Source organism: Oryx dammah, unplaced genomic scaffold (assembly GCF_014754425.2).
Source record: "Oryx dammah isolate SB20612 unplaced genomic scaffold, SCBI_Odam_1.1 HiC_scaffold_26, whole genome shotgun sequence".
In the NCBI taxonomy this organism is placed as follows: domain Eukaryota; kingdom Metazoa; phylum Chordata; class Mammalia; order Artiodactyla; family Bovidae; genus Oryx; species Oryx dammah.
The window spans coordinates 73,663,405-73,686,815 of NW_024070210.1; the positions used below are offsets into that span (position 1 = coordinate 73,663,405).

Consider the following 23,411-nt stretch of genomic DNA (forward strand, 5'->3'; position numbering starts at 1 on the left):
TAGCAACTCACTCTTTTTGTAGGAACACCACTTGTTCGTTCCATCCAGATGCAAGCGAGCGGAGACCGTGGGTGTCGGTGCTTGGTGTCTGGTCACGTGGTTCCCTGAGCATGCGCACAAGGAGAAGGCTTAGCATCAGGGCTGGCCTTGAATGGCCCCTTGGTTGGCTTTGTGTATCACAGTCCTTTACTGTCCTCTGAAATGTAGAAAGGCCCGACCTATACAAGGGAGGACCTATACAGGAGGCAGGCTGCCTCCAACGTGAGGCAGTGCCTTTCGGAGTCATTGAGCCCCTGTTTGTTTCAACCTCATCTCCTAGTCTGGAGGACAGGACCAGGAGCGGAAGAAGACAAAGCGGAGGGGAGACTTTTATTCCATCCAGACCTCCCTCATCGTGGCTGCGCTCAAGAAAATGCTGCCCATTGGTCTGAATATGTGCACCCCAGGCGATCAGGAGCTGATCTCCCTTGCAAAATCACGGTACAGCTATGTAAGTCACCCATCTGCTTTGGTGGAGCAATTAATACAGGTGGTGGTGATCTGTGCTCGGCCCTCCGTCCCTGGGGATCAATGAACAGAAGCCAAGGTGCACAGAAGCAACACACCATCATCTTTACAGCTAACTTGGGCGTCAGCGCATGCTCTTCCGGATAAGTCTCTGTCTGTTCTCTCCTTTTGTTCTTGTAGTAAAGATCCCAGCAAAACTCTTAGTACATCCCTGCACCCCACTTTACATTTCCATGGTAACCTACAGGAATAAAATTTCACATCTCTTTCCACAGAGGGACACAGATGAAGAGGTGAAGGAACATCTGCGGAATAACTTGCACTTGCAGGAAAAGGTGATGTAGCAGGAAGACAATGAGAACTCACACAGGCTTCTTTCTGGCTGCAGGGTGCCTCACACCCACTTAGTTTACTCACATTTTTCTTAAGGTGTTCTAAAAACAGTCTCAGAGTACTTGTGCTTAACTGGTAGAACTCTCTGCCTTTAATTTTTCATTTTTTGGTCCTTGATTTTTGTTTTTCTCTTTGCCAGTTGCAAGGAGGTCCAGTAAAACATCTCTCTCCACCTCCCACTGTGTGAACATCAAACCATGGCAGGGAGGTTAGATTAGGTCTCAGAATTTACTGACTGTGAGGTGTGTTAGAGTGTAACAGAAAGCTGGGGGAAGTTTTAGCACTTTGAGCTTTAGAGATTTGTGAACAAAGTAACTTTGTGTATGAGTTTGTATAACCTCCATCCCAAAATCAGACAAAATCAAGACCAATTTTGATTTTAAGGCTATTTAAAGTTTTTCCAGGTCTGCAAATCTGAACAGCTTTTCCCCCAAATGTTATGCCCTAAGATAGAAGACTGAAATGATACAAATAGCCTCTCCTTTCTACCCCAACTATATAGGAATGCTGGGTAAAGTATACTATAAAAAAGGCAGTAAAAAGAAATTCTGCTGCTGCTGCTGCTAAGTCTCTTCAGTCGTGTCTGACTCTCTGCGACCCCATAGACGGCCTCCTACCAGGCTCCTCTGTCCCTGGGATTCTTCAGGCAAGAACACTGGAGTGGGTTGCCATTTCCTTCTCCAGTGCATGAAAGTGAAAAGTGAAAGTGAAGTTGCTCAGTTGTGTCCAACTCTTAGCGACTTCATGGACTGCAGCCTACCAGGCTGCTCCGTCCATGGGACTTTCCAGGCAAGAGTACTGAAGTGGGGTGCCATAGAAAAAGAAATTCTAAGTGCCAGAAAAAAGAAGGCAGTCTAAATCTTAATAATGAAGAGAAGACGATGAAGTAAGGAAAACTCATAGAGCTTTCCTGACCACATACATATCATAGAGGATGAGGATTTTAGTAATCTGGAAGAGAAGTGTGGACCAAATTTCCCATGCTTGGCATAAATTTAGATCAAATCTGGATGACACCAAACTGTGGAAAATTCTTAAAGAGATGGGAATACCAGACCACCTTACCTGTCTCCTGAGAAACCTGTATGCACGTCAAGAAGCAACACTTACAACCTTACATAGAACAACTGATTGATTCAGAGTTGGGAAAGAGTACATAAAGCCTCTGTGTTTTCACCCTGCTTGTTTAACTTATATGCAGAGTACATCATGTGAAATGCCAAGCTGGATAAGTCACAAGCTAGAATCAAGATTGCCAGGAGAAATATCAACAACCTCAGATATGCAAATGATACCTCTCTAATGGCAGAAAGTGAAGAGGAATAAAAGAGCCTCTTGATGAAGGTGAAAGAAGAGAGTGCAAAAGCTGGTTTAAAACTCACCATTCAAAAAACTAAGGTCATGGCATCCAGTCCCATTGCTTCATGGCAAATGGAAAGGGAAGAAGTGAAAGCAGTGACAGATTTTAATTTCTTGGGCTCCAAAATTACCGTGGATGGTGACTGCAGCCACGAAATTAAAATGAAGGAAGGCAAGCTATGACAAATCTAGACAGCATATTACAAAACAAAGACATCACTTTGCCAATGAAGATCCATATAGTCAAAGCTACAGTTTTTCCACTAGTCATGTTCAGATGTGAGAGTTCGACCGTAAAGAAGCCTGAGCACCAAAGAATTGATGCTTTCAAATTGTGGTGCTGAAGAAGACTCTTGAGAGTCCCTTGGACTACAAGGAGATCAAACCAGTCAATCCGAAAGGAGATCAACCATGAATATTTAATGGAAGGATTGATGCTGAAGCTGAAGCTCCAATACTTTGGCCAAATGATGCCAAGAGCTGGTTCATTGGAAAAGACCCTGATGGTCGGAAAGATTGAGGCTGAGAAGGGAGTGACAGAGGCTAAGATGTTTGGAAAACATCCCCAACTCAATGGACATGAGTTCAAGCAGACTCTCAGAGATAGTGAAAGACAAGGAGGCCTAGAGTGCTGCAGCCCATGGGGTCCCAAAGAGCCTGACATGATTTAGCAACCGAACAACACCAGCAGAGCAAGAAACTTACATAAAGTGACTCGACGCAGTGACACCCATGAATTGCTTGTAAAAACAGCCGCAAAACCACTCAGCCTCTACCTGCTAGAATATGGGCCAGTCAACAAAACTCCTGAATACAAGTTTATATTTTTAAAAAACACACAGTGTGAAAAGAAATCCATGACTATTAGACAGAAAATCAACAAAAGGAAGAATTCGAGCCTAAGAAACTACAGAAAGGAATTTTTTAAGTATTACAGAAATATCTAAAGAGATGAAGGCAGCCATATAAGCTATAAATCATGACTTGGACATTATTTTGTAAAGATAGGACAGGGGATGTAGAATTGAAAAAAGACCTCACAGTGATTTACAAAATTAAAAATAATCATTGAAATTAAAAATTCCATCTATGTATGGTATGGAGATTCCTTTAAAAAAACTAGGAATAAAAATTCCATATATAGGTTAAAAAATGTAGTAGATACAGCTGAAAAGAGAACTTATGAATTGGATGGTTGATTTAAGGAAATCATAAGGCAGCACAGAAAGAAAGGGATGGAAAAATCTGACAGAAGGGTTGCGACATAGAGGCTATAATGAAAAGTTCCTATGAAGCATCTACATTGTTCCAGAAAAATAGAGAAATGATAGAGAAAATGAGAGAGGAATTCATAGAAAAGACTCTTGAATACTATGGAACCATTGTAGGAGACATAGGCCTTTCCTATATAAGAGGTATAAGAGAGTACTCATCTCATGTATGTGCTTCAATCTGCAGTCTGATGATCCAGCTGTAAAGTGGCAACTGAACCTATACAAGGATGTTTTAAAGAGTGAAGAACCTTCCAACCCAGAAAAGACAGTGGAGCGTGTGCAGAGAATTTCAGCAGCTGTCTTCCACCTAGAGCAGGTAAGTAGCATCTACCCTGAGGCTTGAGGAAGCAAGACTGCCTTGCAGAATACAAAATTTCTCTTGACACTCGGCTTTTGGTTTCGAACACCCTATAAGCACCCTTGTAAGTGTAAGAAAGCAAGAAGTAAGGATCATCCTGGGTCATCCCAAAGTGTCATCTTGGTGCCTCATGGTAGCAAGACTCCTTAATGCTTAACCCTTCCAGTGTTTTACAGATTTTTGCCGTTAGTTCAAATAACCTATCTAAGTTCCCTGCTCATTTGTAAAGCTACTGTTAAGCAGTAGGCAACCAAAAACAGTTGGGAGAAGAAAGAAAACCTAAGACTTTTACAAACTGAATCATTGAGTGCTAAGTACCTTTGATTGACCACAGTTGAGAATCAGGTTTCTTCCAGGGTTGAGAAGTCTGTTGGTATTTTCTGCCACCCAGATCAGCTTAGTGTATACCTAGTCATGTGATTTCTTCATAGGTGGAGCAGCCTTTGAGGTCCAAGAAGGCGGTCTGGCATAAACTGCTATCAAAGCAGCGGAAACGGGCAGTGGTGGCCTGTTTCAGGATGGCCCCTCTCTACAACTTGCCCAGGCAAGTATTCTAGCTTTTTCTCCTGGCATGTGAGTCAGAGATGAGAATTAAGGTATCTTCCTATAGCTATGCTCTCTTCTGGCTCTGACACTCATGATCCCAGAGAGATTGGAGTCCTTCACCTGCAGAGCCATTGCAGTCTGCAATATAGTATACTGGCCTACAGTGGTAAGTTTAAAAACTGGAAACAGATGAGATTTCCTAGGGCCCCCAAGCCTGCCTCACTTCACCTTTTTGCACTCTAAAGTCAGCTGTGGAAGCATGTGGAAGCTCGCTAGTGTTACCTAGGTAGGATTCTTTGTGCAGCTGTAAAGGCATACTAGAAAAAGGAAACTTTTCTAAAAGACTTTACCCCAAATTCCATCCAGAGATCAAGCAATATTTCCATGTTCAAGCACTTGATTGACACCAAAATTATGTTTCCTCAGCAAGTACAGAAATGTAATCCAAGAATCCTTCAGCATAATGTACTTGCCTTCAAGATGAAACTAGGGAACTGTTTAGAGATGCCCCAAGAGGCCAGTCATGAACATAAGGCATTTACCTGGATGTTTAATCTATACTCTGAAGTCAAAAATACGTGAAGGCTTTTCTGGAATGTGTGTGAACATGTGCGGCACCAGTAAAGGGCAGAGTATTGGTATAGACTGGGCCACTGTTGACCACTGAGGCCAACTCAGTGTCGTTGGTGGTGTGGCAGCATTCCCATCCTCAGAATAATTGCACAGTCAGTAAGTCTGGGCCTGTGATCAGTAAACAAAGCTGGTAGTTGAAGAGCCACTGTTGATCAACATCCAGTCAATTAGAATATCCTCACCTGGTCAGGAAAAAGAAACTGACTTGGCCAAGTAAATTCTGTATCACATGTAAATACATGTGTTTCTTTGGAATCTCAGATGAAAGACTATTCTATGCTTGACATTTTGCTTTCATCAAATTGTGTATGTTGGCTATGATTTGCCCAGAGTGTCCCATATCCCTGTCCTGAGCCAGCTGGCCAACTGAGCTCTCTGAATTAGGGTCTTTGAAGATGGTGGAGAATCATGGCCTCTGAGACACACACCTGCTCCTACAGGTCTCTTGAGAAAATAGACTAGTGTCTCTGGAAAGGTTGAGGCATCACAAATCAAATAGAATTCACTAATTTAAGAAAACTGAAAAATTAAGTCAGGCAGTCATGGGCTTGAAGGTTGCTGAAGTCTTGGCAGACAAATGAAGTTTATAGCCCACTAGAAGAAGCAAAATTGCCTAGAATTTTTGTCTGTTTTCTAAAAGTGGTAACACATCAGAAGGCATTCGCTTCCCCTTCTGGTAGAGAGCCTTCCCGGTGTGCTTTAATATGACCTCCAGAGGGCTCAGCTTTAAGCTCGTATCTCCCAGGCCAGCTCGACAGCAATTACATCTCTCAAAAACAAGCATTTTTTTCTAAATTCACTGAAAGTGATAGTACCATCCTTTAGTATTTTGGTTGCTCCTTCAAGAACTCTGCCACTGAATGGATAATGGTAAGGCCAAGAATCCACTGTCTCCTTGATGAAACATGGCCACCCCCACCCCTAACCCAGCCGTTTAAAAAAAAAAACACTTCATTTTACATTGGAGTATTGCTGATTAAGTGTTGTAGTTTCAGGTGGACAGCAGAGGGATTCAACCATTCATATACATATATCCATTCTCCTCCAAACTCCCCTCCCCTCCAGAATGCCACAAAACAATGAGCAGAGTTCCCCGTCCTTTACAGTGGTTCTTGTTAGTTACCCATTTTTAAGCTCGTATCTCCCAGGCCAGCTCGACAGCAATTACATCTCTCAAAAACAAGCTTTTTTTTCTAAATTCACTGAAAGTGATAGTACCATCCTTTAGTATTTTGGTTGCTCCTTCAAGAACTCTGCCACTGAGTAGCAGTGTCTAACACAGCTGTTTTAGAGAGGCTGCCCTGGGTTTCTGCCTAGAAGTTATACATAGGAGGATTATATCCCTAGGAGGATTATAGATAGATTTCATAATAACAACAATAAAAATGAACAAGAGGCTAGTGGTCAGTACCATGCCTTTTCTCCATCTTATGAGAATCTAAACTGCATGGAGTCTTCCAAACTAAAGGGCTAAAGGGATTTATTTTTATCATGTGGTAATTTCTCTGCTGTGAGTTTTTAAAAGAAAACCTGTATGCTTTTCCCCAGACACACAATTAGCAATTTCTTCCTGAGCACCTTTCAACGGGTTTGGCTGGAAAAGGTTAATGAAAAAACTCAGTATGACAGGCTTATACTCATTTTAATGGTAATGTAACCTGTGGAGAGACCCGCTCATTCTCTGCACACTTCTCCTTTCTTGACCATGATTTAACATCATGACAACACAAATTTGTACAATTTTTAAATTAAAAAAAACACCTCTGATTGGTCAGATTTTGAAGAAGGATGGTAAGGGCTATATTCTACCAGAAATTATGACCAAGACTTGATGAGTCTGGTCTTGACCTTCCTTTTCTCTTTGGTCCGCCTCACATTTTGGTAACCACTTACTTGCTCTTCAGTGGTTAATATTCCCAGAAGTCCGTCATGTCCTGTAGAGAGGGAGTGGCTTGTGCCAGTTCATTCAGTGTTGCCAGATGCCAGGGCCAGCACTGGAATCCGTGAAGCATGCAGAAGTTTTGCTGATGAGTACAACACGCCCAAGCTTTATTTCCTGAGTACAGACTGGAGCCCTTGCAGCTGTGGTTCCTCAGAGGCCCTGTAAAGAAGGACACTCTGCTACTTTGAGTGTATCTGAGACTACACTGCTTACCATCAGCATAATTTAGATTGGATTACCTGGACAGGTGATCAGTCAAAAGGAATCATCAAATTGCTATATTCACAGATAACTCAGGGCTGTTCCTCGACCTAATGAATTCTCATTAGAGGGGAGACGTGATAAAGACCCAGTGAGACCAGAGCAGGGTTAATGTGACCTCCAGGTCTTGAACTAACCATTGTTAGTTCATTCAGAAGGCTGTCTAAATATTCAGGATCTGCCATGTTAGCAGGTTCTGGTTTCTTTGAAACAAATGCTTACAGTGTGCTCCTGGCTACCCTGACCAATCAGAAGATAAGAATTGTACAAAACTGCTTACTAACCGTTAACCGCCCAGACTAAAACAAGGTGTCCCGTGGACCCCTCTTGACCTCATTCTCACCCCTTCCGCTCAGGCACCGCTCTATTAACCTCTTCCTCCATGGCTATCAGAGATTTTGGATAGAAACAGAGGAGTATTCCTTTGAAGAGAAACTAGTACAGGATTTGGCTGTAAGTACTGACTCAACTGGGAGCAGATATGGGTGCGAATGAGTTTGATTTTTGTATTCATGTGTGTGCATTATAACTTTGAAAGATTCACAAAGAATCGGGTGTATAAATTTGAAAGGAACTAACTGTATAAATTCTCAGAGCAAGCCCCACTAATAATAGTCCTAAGAGCCAGAGGATGAATTTCACTTGGAGGTGCTGGTCCTGTGATCATCCTCCTCCTCATTATTAACAACTAATATTTCTTGGGATGCGCAGCTGTGCCTTGGAACGCTCATGCCAAGTTAAGTTTTGAGCACCCTCGGTTGCAGGAGGCCAGCCTGCCCTAGCCAAGGCCCTGCCTTTCTGGTGGGTAGCTCCCCTTTGGGGAAGGCACATCTAAACGCCCTTCCTGCATCTCACATTTCTGTGTTTGGCCTTTCTGAAGAGTTGCCACTCCCCGTCTCTCACAGGCTTCATGTGCTTAAACTACTTGAAACAACACACAAGGGGTAAAGCTTACTGCAGCAGTATCACTGAGCTTCATCCTGGTTCAGAAAGAAAGTACACCCTCCTCTCCTTTGGCCAAGCCCTAGTTCTTTTCCTCCTTCTCCTTATTTCTCCCATCCTTTTTCTCTAATCTCTACTCTCCATTAGTCTTACCCTGTGTGTCTCATGTTTATACTTTCCATGTGACTTTTTCTGTATTTCCCTTTCTCCCTGGCTCAGAAGGTAAAGTGTCTGTCTGCAATGCGGGAGACCTGTGTTCGATCCCTGGGTCAGGAAGATCCCCTGGAGAAAGCAATGGCACCCCACTCCAGTACTCTTGCCTGGAAAATTCCATGGATGGAGGAGCCTGGTGGGCTACAGTCTGTGGGGTCACAGAGTCGGACACGACTGAGCGACTTCACTTTCACTTTTCTTTACATCTCCCTCAGTTTCTTTCCCTCTTCCTGTCTTTTGTCCTTTAATCCTTTCTCGCTCATTCTCTTTCCATTTCTCTTTATGTCCATCAATCTTTTCATACGTTCCTGACAATGAGAAAAACATTTGCTTGATTTTCCCAGTTTCTTGATTAGTGTGAAGTGATGAGCATCATTTCAACCTTCCCCTTCTTCTGAACCATCCACACAACCTATGTAGTTCTCACCAATTTACTGAGTATGGTCCACCCTGCTGGTTCTACCACTGCTGGGAAATCAACTTATTCATCTGGCATCAGCAGCTATTTCTGTAAAAGGAGACAGAGAAAAGACTTTCTCAGAGGAGAAACTGCAAGGCTCCCAGCTCCAGGACAGCATATCTCCGGGACAGCAAGATTTTGGGGATAAAGGTTGAGTTCAGGAAAGAGAAGCATTTCACTGGGTTCAGTCTAGGATAGTAGTAGATGCCCAAATGGCCCCGGTGCTTTGTAACTCCTGCCCCAACCCCATTCCCAGCCCAGCTCTCCAAGAGAAATGTCAGGTGTTGGTGGAGAGATACAGCCTCTTTGGTACTCTCCAGGGCTTCCCTCCTGGATGCGGGTGCCCAGAGCTTGCATGAGAGTTCTGCTGACTGGAGTCTGGAGCGCCTCCCCTGCAGTCAAGCTTTTGCTTTTCCTTCCATTTTGTTTTAACCCAAAATTGCAATGTTTATTTAATTGGCTGAAAAATATATTTATATATATATATTTCACTCCCAGACTTTGCATCCTTAGGGCTTCTGTCCTGAAATAAACGTATGACGTCATGGTTCTCTATGTGCTTTGAATTGATGCGCTCTGTGCCTGGTGCTTCACCTTTGTTCGCGTGCGGTGGTATGCCACGTGCTGTAATTCATGCCTGAAACCTATCTGCCTCGGTTTGTGTAGAAATCTCCCAAGGTGGAAGAGGAGGAGGAGGAAGAGGTGGAAAAGCAGCCAGACCCGCTTCATCAGATCATCCTCCACTTTAGCCGCAACGCTCTCACGGAGAGGAGGTCAGCACCGTGGAGTGCCCTGCTCACATCCCAGGCATGGCTGGGTCCTCCCTAAGCTGTCCTCCCCAAGTGGCAGTGTGCACAGAGCGGGTGCAAGATTTGAACAGCCCTCCTTGCTGTCTTGTTCTTGGCCATCAAGAAACCTCTAGAGGAAAATACAAAAACCATAGCCGTTTCATCATAATGCCTGACACTGAGTCTGAGATGAAGCAGCCTGAAACAGTAACTTCATCCCTGAATTCCATGTCAAGCCATTAATGATTCAGATTTTCAGAGTGGTTTCTAAGAATTGGGGTGAGGGAGGAGGGCGTCTAATTAATTCACTGGTATATTAGGATTTATATGCCGCCCAGTCTTTTCTACTGTGTCCGAAGTCAGTCTGCTAAATATTTCCTCCATTCTTTCCAGCAAACTGGAAGACGACCCTTTGTACACCTCCTATGCCAGCATGATGGCCAAGGTACACTTGGTTTTCTTCCTGTTGTTGCCGTCTTCCTGCTTCCCTTCGACCTCTTCAGGCACGTGGAAACTGTCACAATGAGCAACTGGCCTGGGACTTGGGTCATGGCGTGGGCTCTAGGCTTTGCACAATTCACGTGCTCTGCAGGCAACATTAGTAAACTATTCTACCATCATCCTGTGAAAACGATGCTTTGCAGAAACAATGAGGTCTGGTGCCTGGGTTCATGACACTTCTCAGCCAGCTTCACAGGGTTCAGACATCCGGATCATCCTCGAATTTTCACTCGATGCTCAGAACACGTCCAACAGTTCAACCATGTCCGTAGGTGAAGGAAATCCAGTACATTTGAAAACAGGCTTAGAAACTAGAGGAAGTAGCTAGTGTTCTAGACGAGATGAAGTGGCCAGAGAGGATGTTCCTAGGTCACACGGGGTCAATGGCCTCTGGAATGCTGAGTGATTGAGCGAACCTACTGCTTCTCCGGTGGGAGCACTTCCTGTCGGGCAGAGATGGGGGTCTGGGGGGGAGGTGCAGGAGCACCCAGTCCTCTGGCAGGTGCTCCGTGGGGTCACTTTGGGATTCGCATCCTGGCTTTCCCTAATCTTATGGCCAAGCCTCTGACTCATGTTGAGAATGGGCTGGCTCTTTGCACCCATCTCTTGATTTACACCAGAACTTTACAGAACTCTCTTAAGTAGGAGAGTTCGGGTCTGTGGTTAAACCAGGGACGTCTCCTTTGACTATGTGATCTCAGTGTTCCCATTCCTCTTTTCTGAACTCCTTGGTAACTGCAAAGGTGGTGTTTCGAGTAGAGTGTTGCCTGCTGGGATCCGAATGTTCTCAGTTTTACAGAGTGCTGAGGTCCTGAGGTGCCTGCGGATTACAGCCCGTCCTCTGCCCTCACACAGCAGAGCAGAGTCCTGTTTACTAAGCCCACCTTTAACCTAACTCTTTGCCTCCTCCTCTCCTGGCTGCGTGGAATCCAGAGTTGTCAGAGTGGGGAAGACGAAGACGAGGAGGAAGACAAGGAGAAAACATTTGAAGTGAGTTCTCACTAAGCCTGAAGCCAGCCAGGAGGGCCTTCGGGGGTGGATGCTGACATTAGCCATGCAACTCACCCACCGTTGTCAGGCGGCAAGTACGCAAGTCGGCCTGGATGAGTGCACTGCCTGTGGTTGCTGTCTGTTGGCCTAAGGAAAGGCAGCAGGCAGCCAGTAAACAGATGGTCCTTCAAGTCTGTTCTTGTAGGAAATCTCCTACATCGACCCAAGTATGGGGCCATGGAAGGGCACATTCAAACATTCAAAAGTGAAAATTCACAGCAGTGGAGACACTGCATCCAGTGTCTCTTTTGCACTATTATTCTGTAAATGTACTTAATGACGATCTTGATTTGGGGCAGTGTGGGACCCTGAGTCTCTCAAAATAAAACTCCATTAGTTTACTTGTACTGTTTTATAGACGAAGTATTCAAGAGCAGAAGTAAATGAATACAGGGATTTCTCTGGTGGTCCAGTGGCTAAGACTCTGCACTCCCAATGCAGGGGGTCTGGGTTCGATCCCTGGTCAGAGAACTAGATCCTATATGGTGCAACTAAGACCCAGGGCAGCCAAATAAATACGTGTATTTTTTAAAGTAAATGGATACAGTTCTGGAAAACTTTGGCTTCTAGCATGTCACATTTGTTAAGTGTGGTCTGAGCTTTCTGGATAAGTAGGCGTATGCTGTGCTCAGATGAATTCCAGCTGAGCCCTCAGCAAGTTGTCCTTAATAACACTGAAAACAAACCGTTTTAGTCTGAGGTCACTATTTTTTTTTGCTGGGTCTTCACTGGGGCATGCTGGTTTCTCCAGCTGTGGTACATGGGCTTAGTTGCCCCATGACATGTGGGATCTTAGTTCCCGACCAGGGATCGAACCTGTGTCCCCTGTTTGGAAAGGTGGATTCTTAACCACTGGATCACCAGGGAAGTCCCTGAAGTCACTTTCTATAATCATAGCGTCACTGGAGAATGGACTGTGTTTTGTACTTATCAGTATAGAAAGTGGAAATTTCAGCATCAAAATGTGAGTGAATTATGGATGGACAGTTTTGGAAAACTGGGTCACATCTAAAAATAAACTTCCACGATCTGTTTTGTTCAAAATTATGTGTGTTGCCTTCCTAGCAAGTAAAGAATCTCTCTCTCTCAACTCATCTGACTACAGTGAATTCTCTGGGGGTAAACAAATCCCCTTCTGTCCTGCTATTTTTTCCAGGAGAAAGAAATGGAAAAGCAGAAAACCCTCTATCAGCAAGCCCGGCTGCATGAGCGTGGAGCCGCCGAGATGGTCCTTCAGATGATCAGCGCCAGCAAAGGTGATTTCAGAGACTTGCGCATGGGTCCCTTAACTAACACTGAGATGTCACCCTGTGACATGAAGTCATTACTAAAGAATCTGGATAAAGCCCAGGAGGTGTGATTTACCCTGTTTCCTTGGTGATTCCATCTGATCTTTACTTCGACAGGTGAGATGAGCCCCATGGTGGTGGAGACTCTGAAGTTGGGGATCGCCATTCTGAATGGGGGCAATGCCGGTGTGCAGCAGGTAATGGGGGCTCGCGGGAGGTGGTGCAGACTTCCTGGGGTATTTCCAGTTAACAGCTGTCACACTTTGGGGAAGAGAGGTTGACTCTGATGCATGGATGGCCACCGAGAATCACCTTTGCTGGAGTTTTGTCCTCAGTGGCCAACTACATTGAGTAGCTGAAAACAGATAAAACCAGGACTGGGAGTCTGCAGACAAACATGTGCTTACTAAGGAGGGGTTATGTAGGGTTCAAAAAGAAAAACATTACATTTGTTTCATCATTAGGTGATTTTTTGAAAAAATGCACTCTAGAGGAAATTTTCTCAGCCTTTGGTTTTTATTTCAACACTTTCATTTATTAGTTGCCTTACTGTGAGCAAGAAGCTTGATCAGTTAAGTGACATTCATAACCCCACACACTTGTTTGTTCAGTCATTCATATTCATTCATTCATATTAACAGCTGCTTAGTGATCACTATGTACTAGGGCCAGGCTCTCTGCTATGGGTAGAGGATGTAGCAGTGGATCATGAAAATAAAACTCCCTGCCGTCATACGTTAAAAGAGAACACACAGAGATATACAGTGGAGTGCCTGGCACATGGAATTCATTCAACGATCTGACCTGGAACTGGCTGCAGATGATAGACATGTAGTAGTGTCTCCTGGGCACTCCAGGCTCTAGCTAAAAATAAAAGCATCTGTGTGCACAGGAAAATGAAATTTCAAAGACTGTTGGCATCCCCAGGGCCTTTGAGAATTTCCAAATCCATAACTACCACTATTGCACATAATTTTTCCCAGGCTTTAATTTATCGCAAACCAAATTTCTCATTAAGAACTACCATTTCAAAGGCACCCCTCACTTTCTGTTCTCTTCCATCACCACCCCATCAGTTGACTTTCTTACAGAGACTTTAAAAAAGCTAAGAAGATTCTTACTCTGCCAGACCAAGTTTCTAGCTTGCCAGTAATAGAGAACAAAGGAAACTGTCTCTTTGTGAGACACTGCTCTCAACTAGTCTCATTACTAGCTAAGCTCCTTCCTCCAATGCATTAAACATTGCATGAGCTGTTCAGATTTTACCTCAGTAACCATAAACATTACTAGAGCCTAGTCCTAGAACCTGTTCCAAAGAGAAGAGGCTTCAAACAGTAAATCTTTGAAGTCAAAGATCTACTGTACCATCAACACCAGTGGACCTTTATAAAATAAAACATCAGCCCTTAGAGATTCTAGTTCTTTAAGTAGACAGTGGGGCTCAGGCACATGAAAGGCTTAAGTCCACAGGTGGAATATTTTCATGCTTACCCAGGGTTACAAAACCACCTCCTGAATCTCACTTGGTCAATATTTGTGCCAGAGTTTTCACTGCTTTTCCTTTTCAAATGTGTCTCCCTTACAGAAAATGCTAGATTACCTAAAGGAGAAAAAGGATGCTGGGTTCTTTCAAAGTCTTTCTGGTCTTATGCAGTCTTGCAGGTAAATATGGGAAAACCATCCATAGCACTTTTTAAAAATTATTTACTGTTCAAGGAAAGGGGCATGGGATGGGAGAGTGCCACATAAACTGGCTTATCGTGGAATTATTGAGAAAAGAATACCTACTTCAGAAGAGGATGGGTATTATTCCTCTAGCCTTCAGGATTACCTTCAAATAGCATTCAAAAGGGAAAATGTAACATACACACACAGAGGGGAATGTGTAACACACAGACACACACACACACACCCCTCCCTTACCTGTCTACATCTGTTTAGTGTTTGAATTGCTCTTACCTCCTTTTTTGTTACGTTGTTTTCTTTGGAGCTGAGTGTGAGTTTCTCTTATTAAACCTGTATACTCGTAAGTCAAACGAGCAAAGAATGGAAAAGAGGAATACCTCAGTGTGACTCAAGGCTCTGTGTTCATTAGATCCATTAGGTACTTTGTTAATTTCTATCCTTAACAATTTTTTTGAGCCTGAAGAAATATTTAGTGGGTACATATTTTGACAGAGGTACATCCTGATGTGGGAACATTTTGACATTGTCTGAAAAGCATTAAATTTTCCATTTATGTTACCCAGTTGTGTAAGCCTCCCCTCTGACAGATGAACAATAGGTAACCAAAAGTCATAAGGTTATCATACTCACTCGTTTCAGAAACAAGCCAGCAGTCTTTCTAAGAAAAGTGTCAGCTTACTCAAGATTCATATATATATATTGAATCATCTGCAACTCATTCCAAAAGAAGTCAAAGTTATAATTACCTAGCTCATTTGCCTCCAAATAATAATTCTTAAAATTGGAACATTGGTCCAATTGAAAATTTGGGGGATGGACTTTTAACTTGGTGAACTTCATAATATTGCTAGTCATATTGGCTTGGGTAAATATTGTACCCCCGGGTTGTAGGGAACATATCTGAGCTGCAGTACAATCCCTTGTGTTCAGCTCCATTTTTCCCTCACCAACAGCCAATTCGTTTATTTCAGGAAAAGAAAATGTAATATTGCCAGACCTGACTCACTGAGGATAAAATAGTACATGTGGACTCAAAGATGGCAAAAATCAAGGCAGTTCAGTTCCATATTGCTCATGAAATTCTCAGTTAAATTTCTGAGCTCCCTTAGTAGTCTGTAGCACTTAATATTGCTAAGCTAATTTATAATGATGTCTTAGAGGGATAGGTGACATACTCTTAGAGGCCAACTGAGTCTTACCAGAAGTTTTAAGATATTTTAATGGCTTTTTGCTGATTATAAAAATAATACATATTTGTAAAATAGTGAGCCATTTTAGAAATTAAAATTTGAAATGGGTATTTTGGGATGGAATAAAGATCAGAAATGTCTGCTACACAGATTGTCTCCTGAATCAGCAGTGATGCTTCCAAGCAGCTATGTCCAAATGTCCTGTGTCCATATTCTCCTCCCCAAATTGAAGGATGGGGTTGTATTTTTTTTTTTACAGACCCTTTTTACAGCAGGATCTGGGAAAAACCAACATGAGGGCAATAGGAATTTTCACTTTCTCTGTAAAATTTATCTAAATTCCAGAACATATGTGACTCCCTAAAAGGGGGAGAGGGGGTGCTGGATTTTTCCCTAGAGTCTTTTCAAGCCAACAGTCATTTTCTTTGCCCAGTGGTTAAAGGAAGAGGGGAGTTTACAGAATCTTCCTGGGCTCTGCCATAGGCTTCCCTAAGGTCTATATTCTTGTGAAACTTTGTGGTCTTAAGTTCTATGAAATCATTCATACTGTGGAAAGAGATAGACTCTATTAGAGAAACAGTGAGCCTCAGTTGGAAATCGAATGATCCTTATCCTCATGACCACAGCTTTGTGGTTGACCTAGGGGTTCCTGGCTAAGCAGGGGTTGGTGGTGGTTGTGACTGGGAAGGTTACGGAAGGTGAGGACCAAATGAAAGCCAATTTGTCACAGGTTCAGGAACACATAGGGACACCATGGCCTCTCAAAAGCATTATCTTGGCTATTCTTGGGTCCTGAAGCATAGAGTAAAGGAGGTGGCCCTTCAGAATCTGAAACTGTTGCTCTCGCCATGGATTTTTATCCTAAGCACTAAAAGCCACAATTCCTTGTGTTTCTCAGGAAAAAAAAAAAAAAGTAGATGAATGTGGGAAGAACATGAATTAGTGCAGTTTAAAGTAATCTTTCCCTTAAGAAATCTTAGATGCAGTTTATTCCTTCTTTATTTGGAAAGCCTTTCTAAATCTTCAACCATAAGAAAGGACTCCAACTGGACAAACAGTGACAGTCACTATAAGTGTGTCTGACCCCTGTCCTCGCATGTGTCAAGAGCTGTGAGCTCCAGGCACTGCTTGTCACAAACCCAGAGAACCGTTAGACTCAATTGCACTGTAATGTGTAATGTAATTTATGGTAATACAAGGACAGGATATTCTTAGTTGATGGCTACATTGACATTAAAAACCCATTTTCCCAGTGTGCATAGCCCTGAACCTTGTTTTCTTTCGTCTGTTACAAGTGTCCTTGATTTGAATGCATTTGAGAGGCAGAATAAAGCTGAAGGCCTGGGGATGGTTACTGAGGAAGGAACACGTAAGTAACTGACGAAGGTGAAGGCTGCTCTCTTTCCGATTAAAATCCTGGTTAACTATTTATGGTTAGAGTTCCTGCTCACTGCTACTTAACCTCCAAGGACTTGCTCCATTTTAGCAACATGTTTCCATCCTTAGTTTTGATAAAGCACATCCAGGCTGATGTGTTCACAGAACCAGTCGTAGCTAAAGACGCTCTGTCTTGACGTTTGTGGTTTTCTTACTCTGTGTTCTTCTGTTTTTCTCTTATCACCAGTCATTGTTCGTGAGCGTGGTAAGTTTGAATCTCTGGCCTGAGTTCCTGCCATGTGTGTGAGTCCTAAGGGATCTTATTTAATTGGCCCAGCACAGACACATTTTCGGCTTGGTGGTTGCATGTTGAGTTTAAATCAGCAGTCTGTCATTTAATTAAAGAAGTGTCTTCCATCTTCTAAAGCATGGGTTGTGGACTGTGAACCGTTACTGCCAGCAGCCTAGTTGTTTTCCTTCCAAATGCATCCCAGGGCTGACAATCCTAGCTTTGTTGGGCATTGCCTCGGTTCCCATTTAAACTGGATTTGTCACTATTCCTCCAAAGTTCCCTTTCCACACAGCTCTGACACAGTTCCTTGAGCATTTCTGCAGTCATGTGTATCCGAAGGTATTCTGTGTTGAAAAAGCAAACAAATGCTTGCCCATATTCTGTGTTTTCAAGGTGAAAAAGTACTCCAGAATGACGAGTTTACACGGGATCTCTTTAGATTCCTACAGTTACTTTGTGAAGGACATAACAGTGGTAAGTGGAACACATCGATTTGTCAACATTCAGGTGCAAAATTATGATTTATTTCGTGTTGCCGCCCTTAACACAACCAATTGCTAATTCAAGGACAACAGTTCATCCATTCCTCAATTAAAACAACGCTATGTAACATGAGCTTTAAACTTCATGGCTAGTATTATTTAGTGCCATCCAGGCTAAGTTGCTTCCTTAAGTTGCTTCAACCTTCAGACGTTGAAGTTAAATGCCCACCCCTTGCTGTCAAGTTCCTCAGAGCTCATGAAGTCGTTTCTGGTGTCACTGGGATGGGTGGGCTCAGGGTGGTGCTCTGACCACCTGCCAGGACCCAAACAGGGTGCCCTTGTCAGGCTTTCCACATAGTATGTCTCTTCTGAGCTTAGCTGAGAGGGTAAGACTTGCTCCTCAGGCATGACAGGGATGAGCTCTGACCCAACCCTGGTGTTCTCAGATTTCCAGAACTTCCTGAGGACACAGATGGGCAACACCACCACCGTGAATGTCATCATCAGTACCGTGGACTACCTTCTGCGTCTGCAGGTGAGTGGGTGCTGGATGGTAGCACACCTCGTATACACTTCTAGAAGCTAAAGACAGTTACAGAAGGCCAGGGACAACTGAGGATATGGTCCAGCCTGAGTGCAGAAGATACTGTAATCCATGTCCACACACTTATGGGAAATCAAATACCTAAATGTGAATTTGAAGACTGACATGATAAGAGGGAGCGGTTAAATACGAAATCTATTCTAACCTGCTGGTTTACTTTATTTTAGCTGGTGTAAACTTAGCCACAGTGCTCCAGAGCTATAAAACAGCCTGTGAGTGAAAATAGACTTTCATTAGGAAAAAGAGATACAAAAAGTGATGGGAAATGAGTGTTCAGACATCACTTGGTTTAATTGTTTGAAGGAAAATCCAAATAATTTCAAGAAGATCTACACAAACATAAAAAAGGATTCTCTTTTCTCTTTGCTAATTTCTCAGCCTGGTTCTGCCACTTACCAGTTCATGACCTGGAGCAATCTATTGAGCCTCCTTGTGTCCCGTTCTCCTCATCTATAAAACGAGGAGTGTACTGAGAGGTTTAACGCATGTAATGTACTCAGAACAGTGCGTAGTACTGACAGTGCCAGCTATTATGTTGCTGAGTATTTGGGTGATCATATTTATCTTTAATGTAACATTTTGCATTGTGAGTAAATTGTCCTATAACATGGTCACTCAGCTCCGGCTGAACACTGTCCTCTCTTTCACCTGTTCTTTCCTGCAGAGGGGAAGTATCTGTACTTGGGATCTGATGTCTCTGTGCTTTTTCATAGAGTCCCAGGCTCCTGTCGTAACAAAATGGTCGCAGAAATGGATGCTCTTGTACTCTTCCTGAACACGAGATTTAGCTTCACTTACTGATATGTGAGACATACTAAACTCTCCTTGTTTGTTCTTAGGAATCAATCAGTGATTTCTACTGGTATTACTCAGGGAAGGACATCATTGATGAATCTGGACAGCACAATTTTTCCAAAGCCCTGGCAGTCACCAAGCAGATCTTCAATTCGCTTACAGAATACATCCAGGTATGTGCTATGAAATGTTTGCTTGCAAACAAAGGTAACATTGTTAATATTCCCATATTCTGTATTCTCTGCAGAATATCTGCACATGTGGACTGTGGAACCAGCTCTAGCACTGACAGTATTTCTTATCTATCAGCAGGAACCAATAGTACCTACACTCTATGAAAAGCTGTAGTTTTTGGACCCAACTATCACTGGTATATAGCATTGTCACACTTGATTCGCATTGATTTAGTTAACGTTTTGCTTTCCCTCCTAGACTGAAATTTTTTTGCAGACAGAAAATTTCTTAGGTGTTCTAAAATTCTTCATTTCTGGCACGTGTGGCACATCGTAAGTGTTTAGTAAGCATGGAGAGTGGAGTGGAGAAATAATTGATAGTATGAAGGAATAAAGGGATCAATGATATTATCTTGAGCCTTGATGTTAAAAACAGAATTCATGAGAGCCCACTCATTTGTCAGAAATCAGCTCTATGGAAAAGGAACTTCAGAAGCACATAAGCTAAGTACAATGACAGGCAAATCAACAGGTGAATTTCAGGGTGAATGTCTACATCTTACAGCATTTTTTATTACATCTTACAGCATTATGTATTCATTGCCTGCAGTGGTCTCATGAAAGGAATAGAGGATGTCCTCAGGCAGAATTTGCTGTAAAATCAGTAATCATATCATGGTCCTCTGTAATGGAATGTAAGATTTTTTTTTAAGATCTATATGATGAGCCAACTGCCACACTCAGATCATATCTGCTTACTGAAGTAAACACAAGACTAAGACTTGAAAAGAAGGAGTTCAAGAAGAGATTGATCTGTCTTTACTCAAGGATTATAAAAAAGATAGGGAGATACAGCTAGGAATGTGTGACCAATCTGAAGTTTCACAGCATGTGAACTACTTGTGAAGATCATTGAACAGATTGACAAGCATCTGATTTGCTCCCTGCAGAACCCATCCTAAGCCCCAGAAAATTCCATGGAGCACTTAAGCAAAAGAAGAGCCCAAAAGTAAAAGAAGATTCACCCTTATTTGGGGTGAATCTGATATTCTTTAACAGTCAGTTTTATTTCAAAAAAGAATCTAGAGGCATCTCGGGATCACATACCACATGTACATAAACAGTGCATTTTAAACATGCTTAATTGATTTAGGCATGCAGGCAAAATTTCTCCTGCTCCCTGGGAATTCAGCCAAGCCTTTTCTAGAACTTGATACTAGAACACTAGTATCAGTGTTCCTTTTGAAAATTGATAGCGTGATTTGGAGAGTGATTAAAGGGTAGAAAAATACAGGAAAAAGCATAAGGAACATAGGTGGAATGTGACAGAAGACTCACTATATAAAAAAATACATAAAATAGTCTCATTGAAGAGGTAGAGAGTAAGATGCTGGCCTAAGAAACTTTGGAAATGAGAACAGTCTGAAAGACCAAAGGCAAGAATAAGCACTTTAGTTGATGTTTTTCCCATGTGGGTTCATGTTAATAATTCTGAAACTGTACATACAGTGGATTGGCCAAAAAGTTCATTTGGATTTTTCCATATAATTGTACAGAAAGCCCTGAATGAACTTTTTGGCTAACCTAATATGATGGAAATGAGCCAGGTTTCTCACTGATGAGCAAGCAGAGGAGACTAGAAGATCCCTATGGGAATGAAGGAGAGTTAGAGACACCCATATGCTAAACTCATGTTCATTTTAACATAGATATAAATGGTTACATGTGGAAATATTTATGGATATGTGTATATACATGGATTAGTAAAACACATCTATTTCTGCTGCTCTGTCATCCAGGAGGACCTAAAAAAATGATACCCCAGTAGCAGCAAATACAACTAGAGCCCCGTTCTTGGTTCCTAATACCACTCTCCATTGAAAGGAAATCAGGCTCCTTAGAGAAATGGCTGATTCTAGAACTAGAGCAAGAAACATACAAGATGAGCCTGGAGAATCCTATAGTGCAAGAAAATGCTAAAAAAATAATGGTGGAGGTATGTCAAAGGGATACAGGAGCCAACTGAAAGAGCTCCCAATGGCCAAAGTTAGAAAAATTAGAGCTACAAAATAATGTAAATAAAGTAATATTGAATTAAAACCCAAAGCATAAAATGAATACATGAAGCCTATACTGATGTAAATAAGTGCTAAATAAATAACAGAAAACTCTCCATTCAGAAGAATTACAAATGATTTATTTTTAAAAAGAAAAGAAACAGTGGTTCAATAATGATCTTCAAAAGTAGGGAAGGTTATTAACACAGAAAATGCAGAGTGGTCATCAAGTCATCCCTGTTTGGCTTTCAGAAAAGATAGACATGATATACCTGACATGTAGGTTAATGATAAGAAAATCCTAAAAGTAGTTTAACATTCATAATTCAGAATTTTTTTTTACTTGAGTAAATAGCCATGTGGCCATCACATTTAATGAGTAGCTTTGCCTGCAGACAGTGGCAACACATGGGCCTCGTTTTCAAATTGTGCTCCTTGGAACCCTGGAGCTCCTCAGAACTCCTCTTAGGCCAAGGTGGGGCCTGGAGTTGGCAGGAGTATCCTTCAGCCCTGTTTCAACCAGAGCATTTACTTTTATTTTTTAATATAAATTAATTTATTTTAATTGGAGGTTAATTACTTTACAATATTGTATTGGTTTTGCCATACATCAACATGAATCTGCCAGAGCTATACATGTGTTCCCCATCCTGAACCCCCCTCCCTCCTCCCTCCCCGTACCATCCCTCTGGGTCATCCCAGTGCACCAGCCTCAAGCATCCAGTATCATGCATGGAACCTGGACTGGCGATTCGTTTCATATATGATATTATACACGTTTCAATGCCATTCTCCCAAATCATCCCACCCTCTCACTCTCCCACAGAGTCCAAAAGACTGTTCTATACATCTGTGTCTCTTTTGCTGTCTCTCATACAGGGTTATTGTCACCATCTTTCTAAATTCCATATATATGCCTTAGTATACTGTATTGGTGTTTTTCTTTCTGGCTTACTTCACTCTGTATAATAGGCTCCAGTTTCATCCACCTCATTAGAACCGACTCAAATGTATTCTTTTTAATGGCTGAGTAATACTCCATTGTATATATGTACCACAGCTTTCTTATCCATTCATCTGCTGCAACCTAGCAACAGAGCATTTACTTTTAAAATAATGTTTTTTAACATAAGAACAAATGTTAAAGAAAATCTCTGAAAATCACCACACTGTGAAATTCCTAGTGACTTTTCCTCGAAATAGGATCTTAGGATGGGGTGGGGGGGTGGGGCACACACAGTGGAGTTGGGGGAGAAGTAAGAAGTAACCTGGGAAAATATTGAGCTACAAGATATGTGACATTTGGAAAGAGCTGATGTCAGATGCCCTTACTAAGGCAAATTTCAGAGCTGCTTGTGATGCTTCAGTGAAACAAGAATGTCCTCCTCTCCCCAGGGCCCCTGCATTGGGAACCAGCAGAGCCTGGCTCACAGCAGGCTGTGGGACGCAGTGGTCGGCTTCCTCCATGTGTTTGCTAACATGCAAATGAAACTCTCCCAGGTACTGTGGCCTGTTCCCCATTCCCCATGTGTCATTGATGTGAAATGCTTAGTCAGTCCCCACCCCCTGGTCTTCCCACTGTGGATGTGGCTGCTTGACCAACTGCCTGGAAAAGCCAAGCAGATCAGATCTCATTTGTAAAACGAGGGCCTCAATGGGAGATGGGAATGAACACCTCTTGGGGGGTCCCAGACAGGCTTTTGCATGAACACAGCTTCCTCCTTTGTGTACCTCCCACCAACCCTTTCCATCATTGCCTCAACAGTTGCTTTTTATGGTGCTGATCCCTTGTGCTTCCTTGTCACTGTTTCACAGTTTATGAACATGATCCACCACCTTGTCTGATCTGTCCAATGTCTGCATGTCTTAATTCACATCTCCCTTCTCTCTCAACCTTTGCTGCCCCTCCTCCCCATCTCTGCCTTTTCTTCTCACTCCCCATCTCTCTGGCAAGATGAATTGGAATCACTCAGAGCATTTATTACGAACAAATAAATGTAGTGTCTGTAGTAGTTGATCGCCTCTCTCCATGGCAACACATGAGGGAGAGCTTTAGGATATGTTTCAGGCTGATTAGAGTCACAGTGGCAGCATTCATGTGAATAATGTGTATCTAAAATTTTCAAGGCTGTCACATCTGCCTCTCTCTTTTGGAATGTGCTATTCACCCCTTTCGTTTTTCCCCTTTTGACTCTGGCCTTATGGGAAGAGAGAGTTCTTGGGAGGGCTGCCAGTTTGG

General features: G+C 42.6%; 1 protein-coding gene and 1 non-coding gene across 2 annotated transcripts in view; both read left to right on the plus strand.

Annotated features, from left to right (window-relative positions):
• Positions 1 to 23,411, plus strand: part of RYR3 (ryanodine receptor 3) — a 573,948-nt gene that overhangs the window by 522,483 nt on the left and 28,054 nt on the right. Inside the window, exons 70-86 of the mRNA XM_040227012.1 lie at positions 320 to 490; positions 783 to 842; positions 3,718 to 3,849; positions 4,323 to 4,435; positions 7,630 to 7,726; positions 9,555 to 9,661; positions 10,070 to 10,121; positions 11,111 to 11,167; positions 12,384 to 12,483; positions 12,634 to 12,713; positions 14,102 to 14,178; positions 16,688 to 16,761; positions 17,017 to 17,034; positions 17,455 to 17,535; positions 17,990 to 18,078; positions 18,987 to 19,115; positions 22,568 to 22,672. Of these exons, the coding sequence (XP_040082946.1) occupies positions 320 to 490; positions 783 to 842; positions 3,718 to 3,849; positions 4,323 to 4,435; positions 7,630 to 7,726; positions 9,555 to 9,661; positions 10,070 to 10,121; positions 11,111 to 11,167; positions 12,384 to 12,483; positions 12,634 to 12,713; positions 14,102 to 14,178; positions 16,688 to 16,761; positions 17,017 to 17,034; positions 17,455 to 17,535; positions 17,990 to 18,078; positions 18,987 to 19,115; positions 22,568 to 22,672 (1,542 nt within the window). The remainder of the gene's footprint in view (positions 1 to 319; positions 491 to 782; positions 843 to 3,717; positions 3,850 to 4,322; positions 4,436 to 7,629; positions 7,727 to 9,554; positions 9,662 to 10,069; positions 10,122 to 11,110; positions 11,168 to 12,383; positions 12,484 to 12,633; positions 12,714 to 14,101; positions 14,179 to 16,687; positions 16,762 to 17,016; positions 17,035 to 17,454; positions 17,536 to 17,989; positions 18,079 to 18,986; positions 19,116 to 22,567; positions 22,673 to 23,411) is intronic.
• On the plus strand, positions 11,626 to 11,698 carry TRNAG-CCC. The gene has a single exon. It is a non-coding gene; the product is annotated as a tRNA-Gly (tRNA).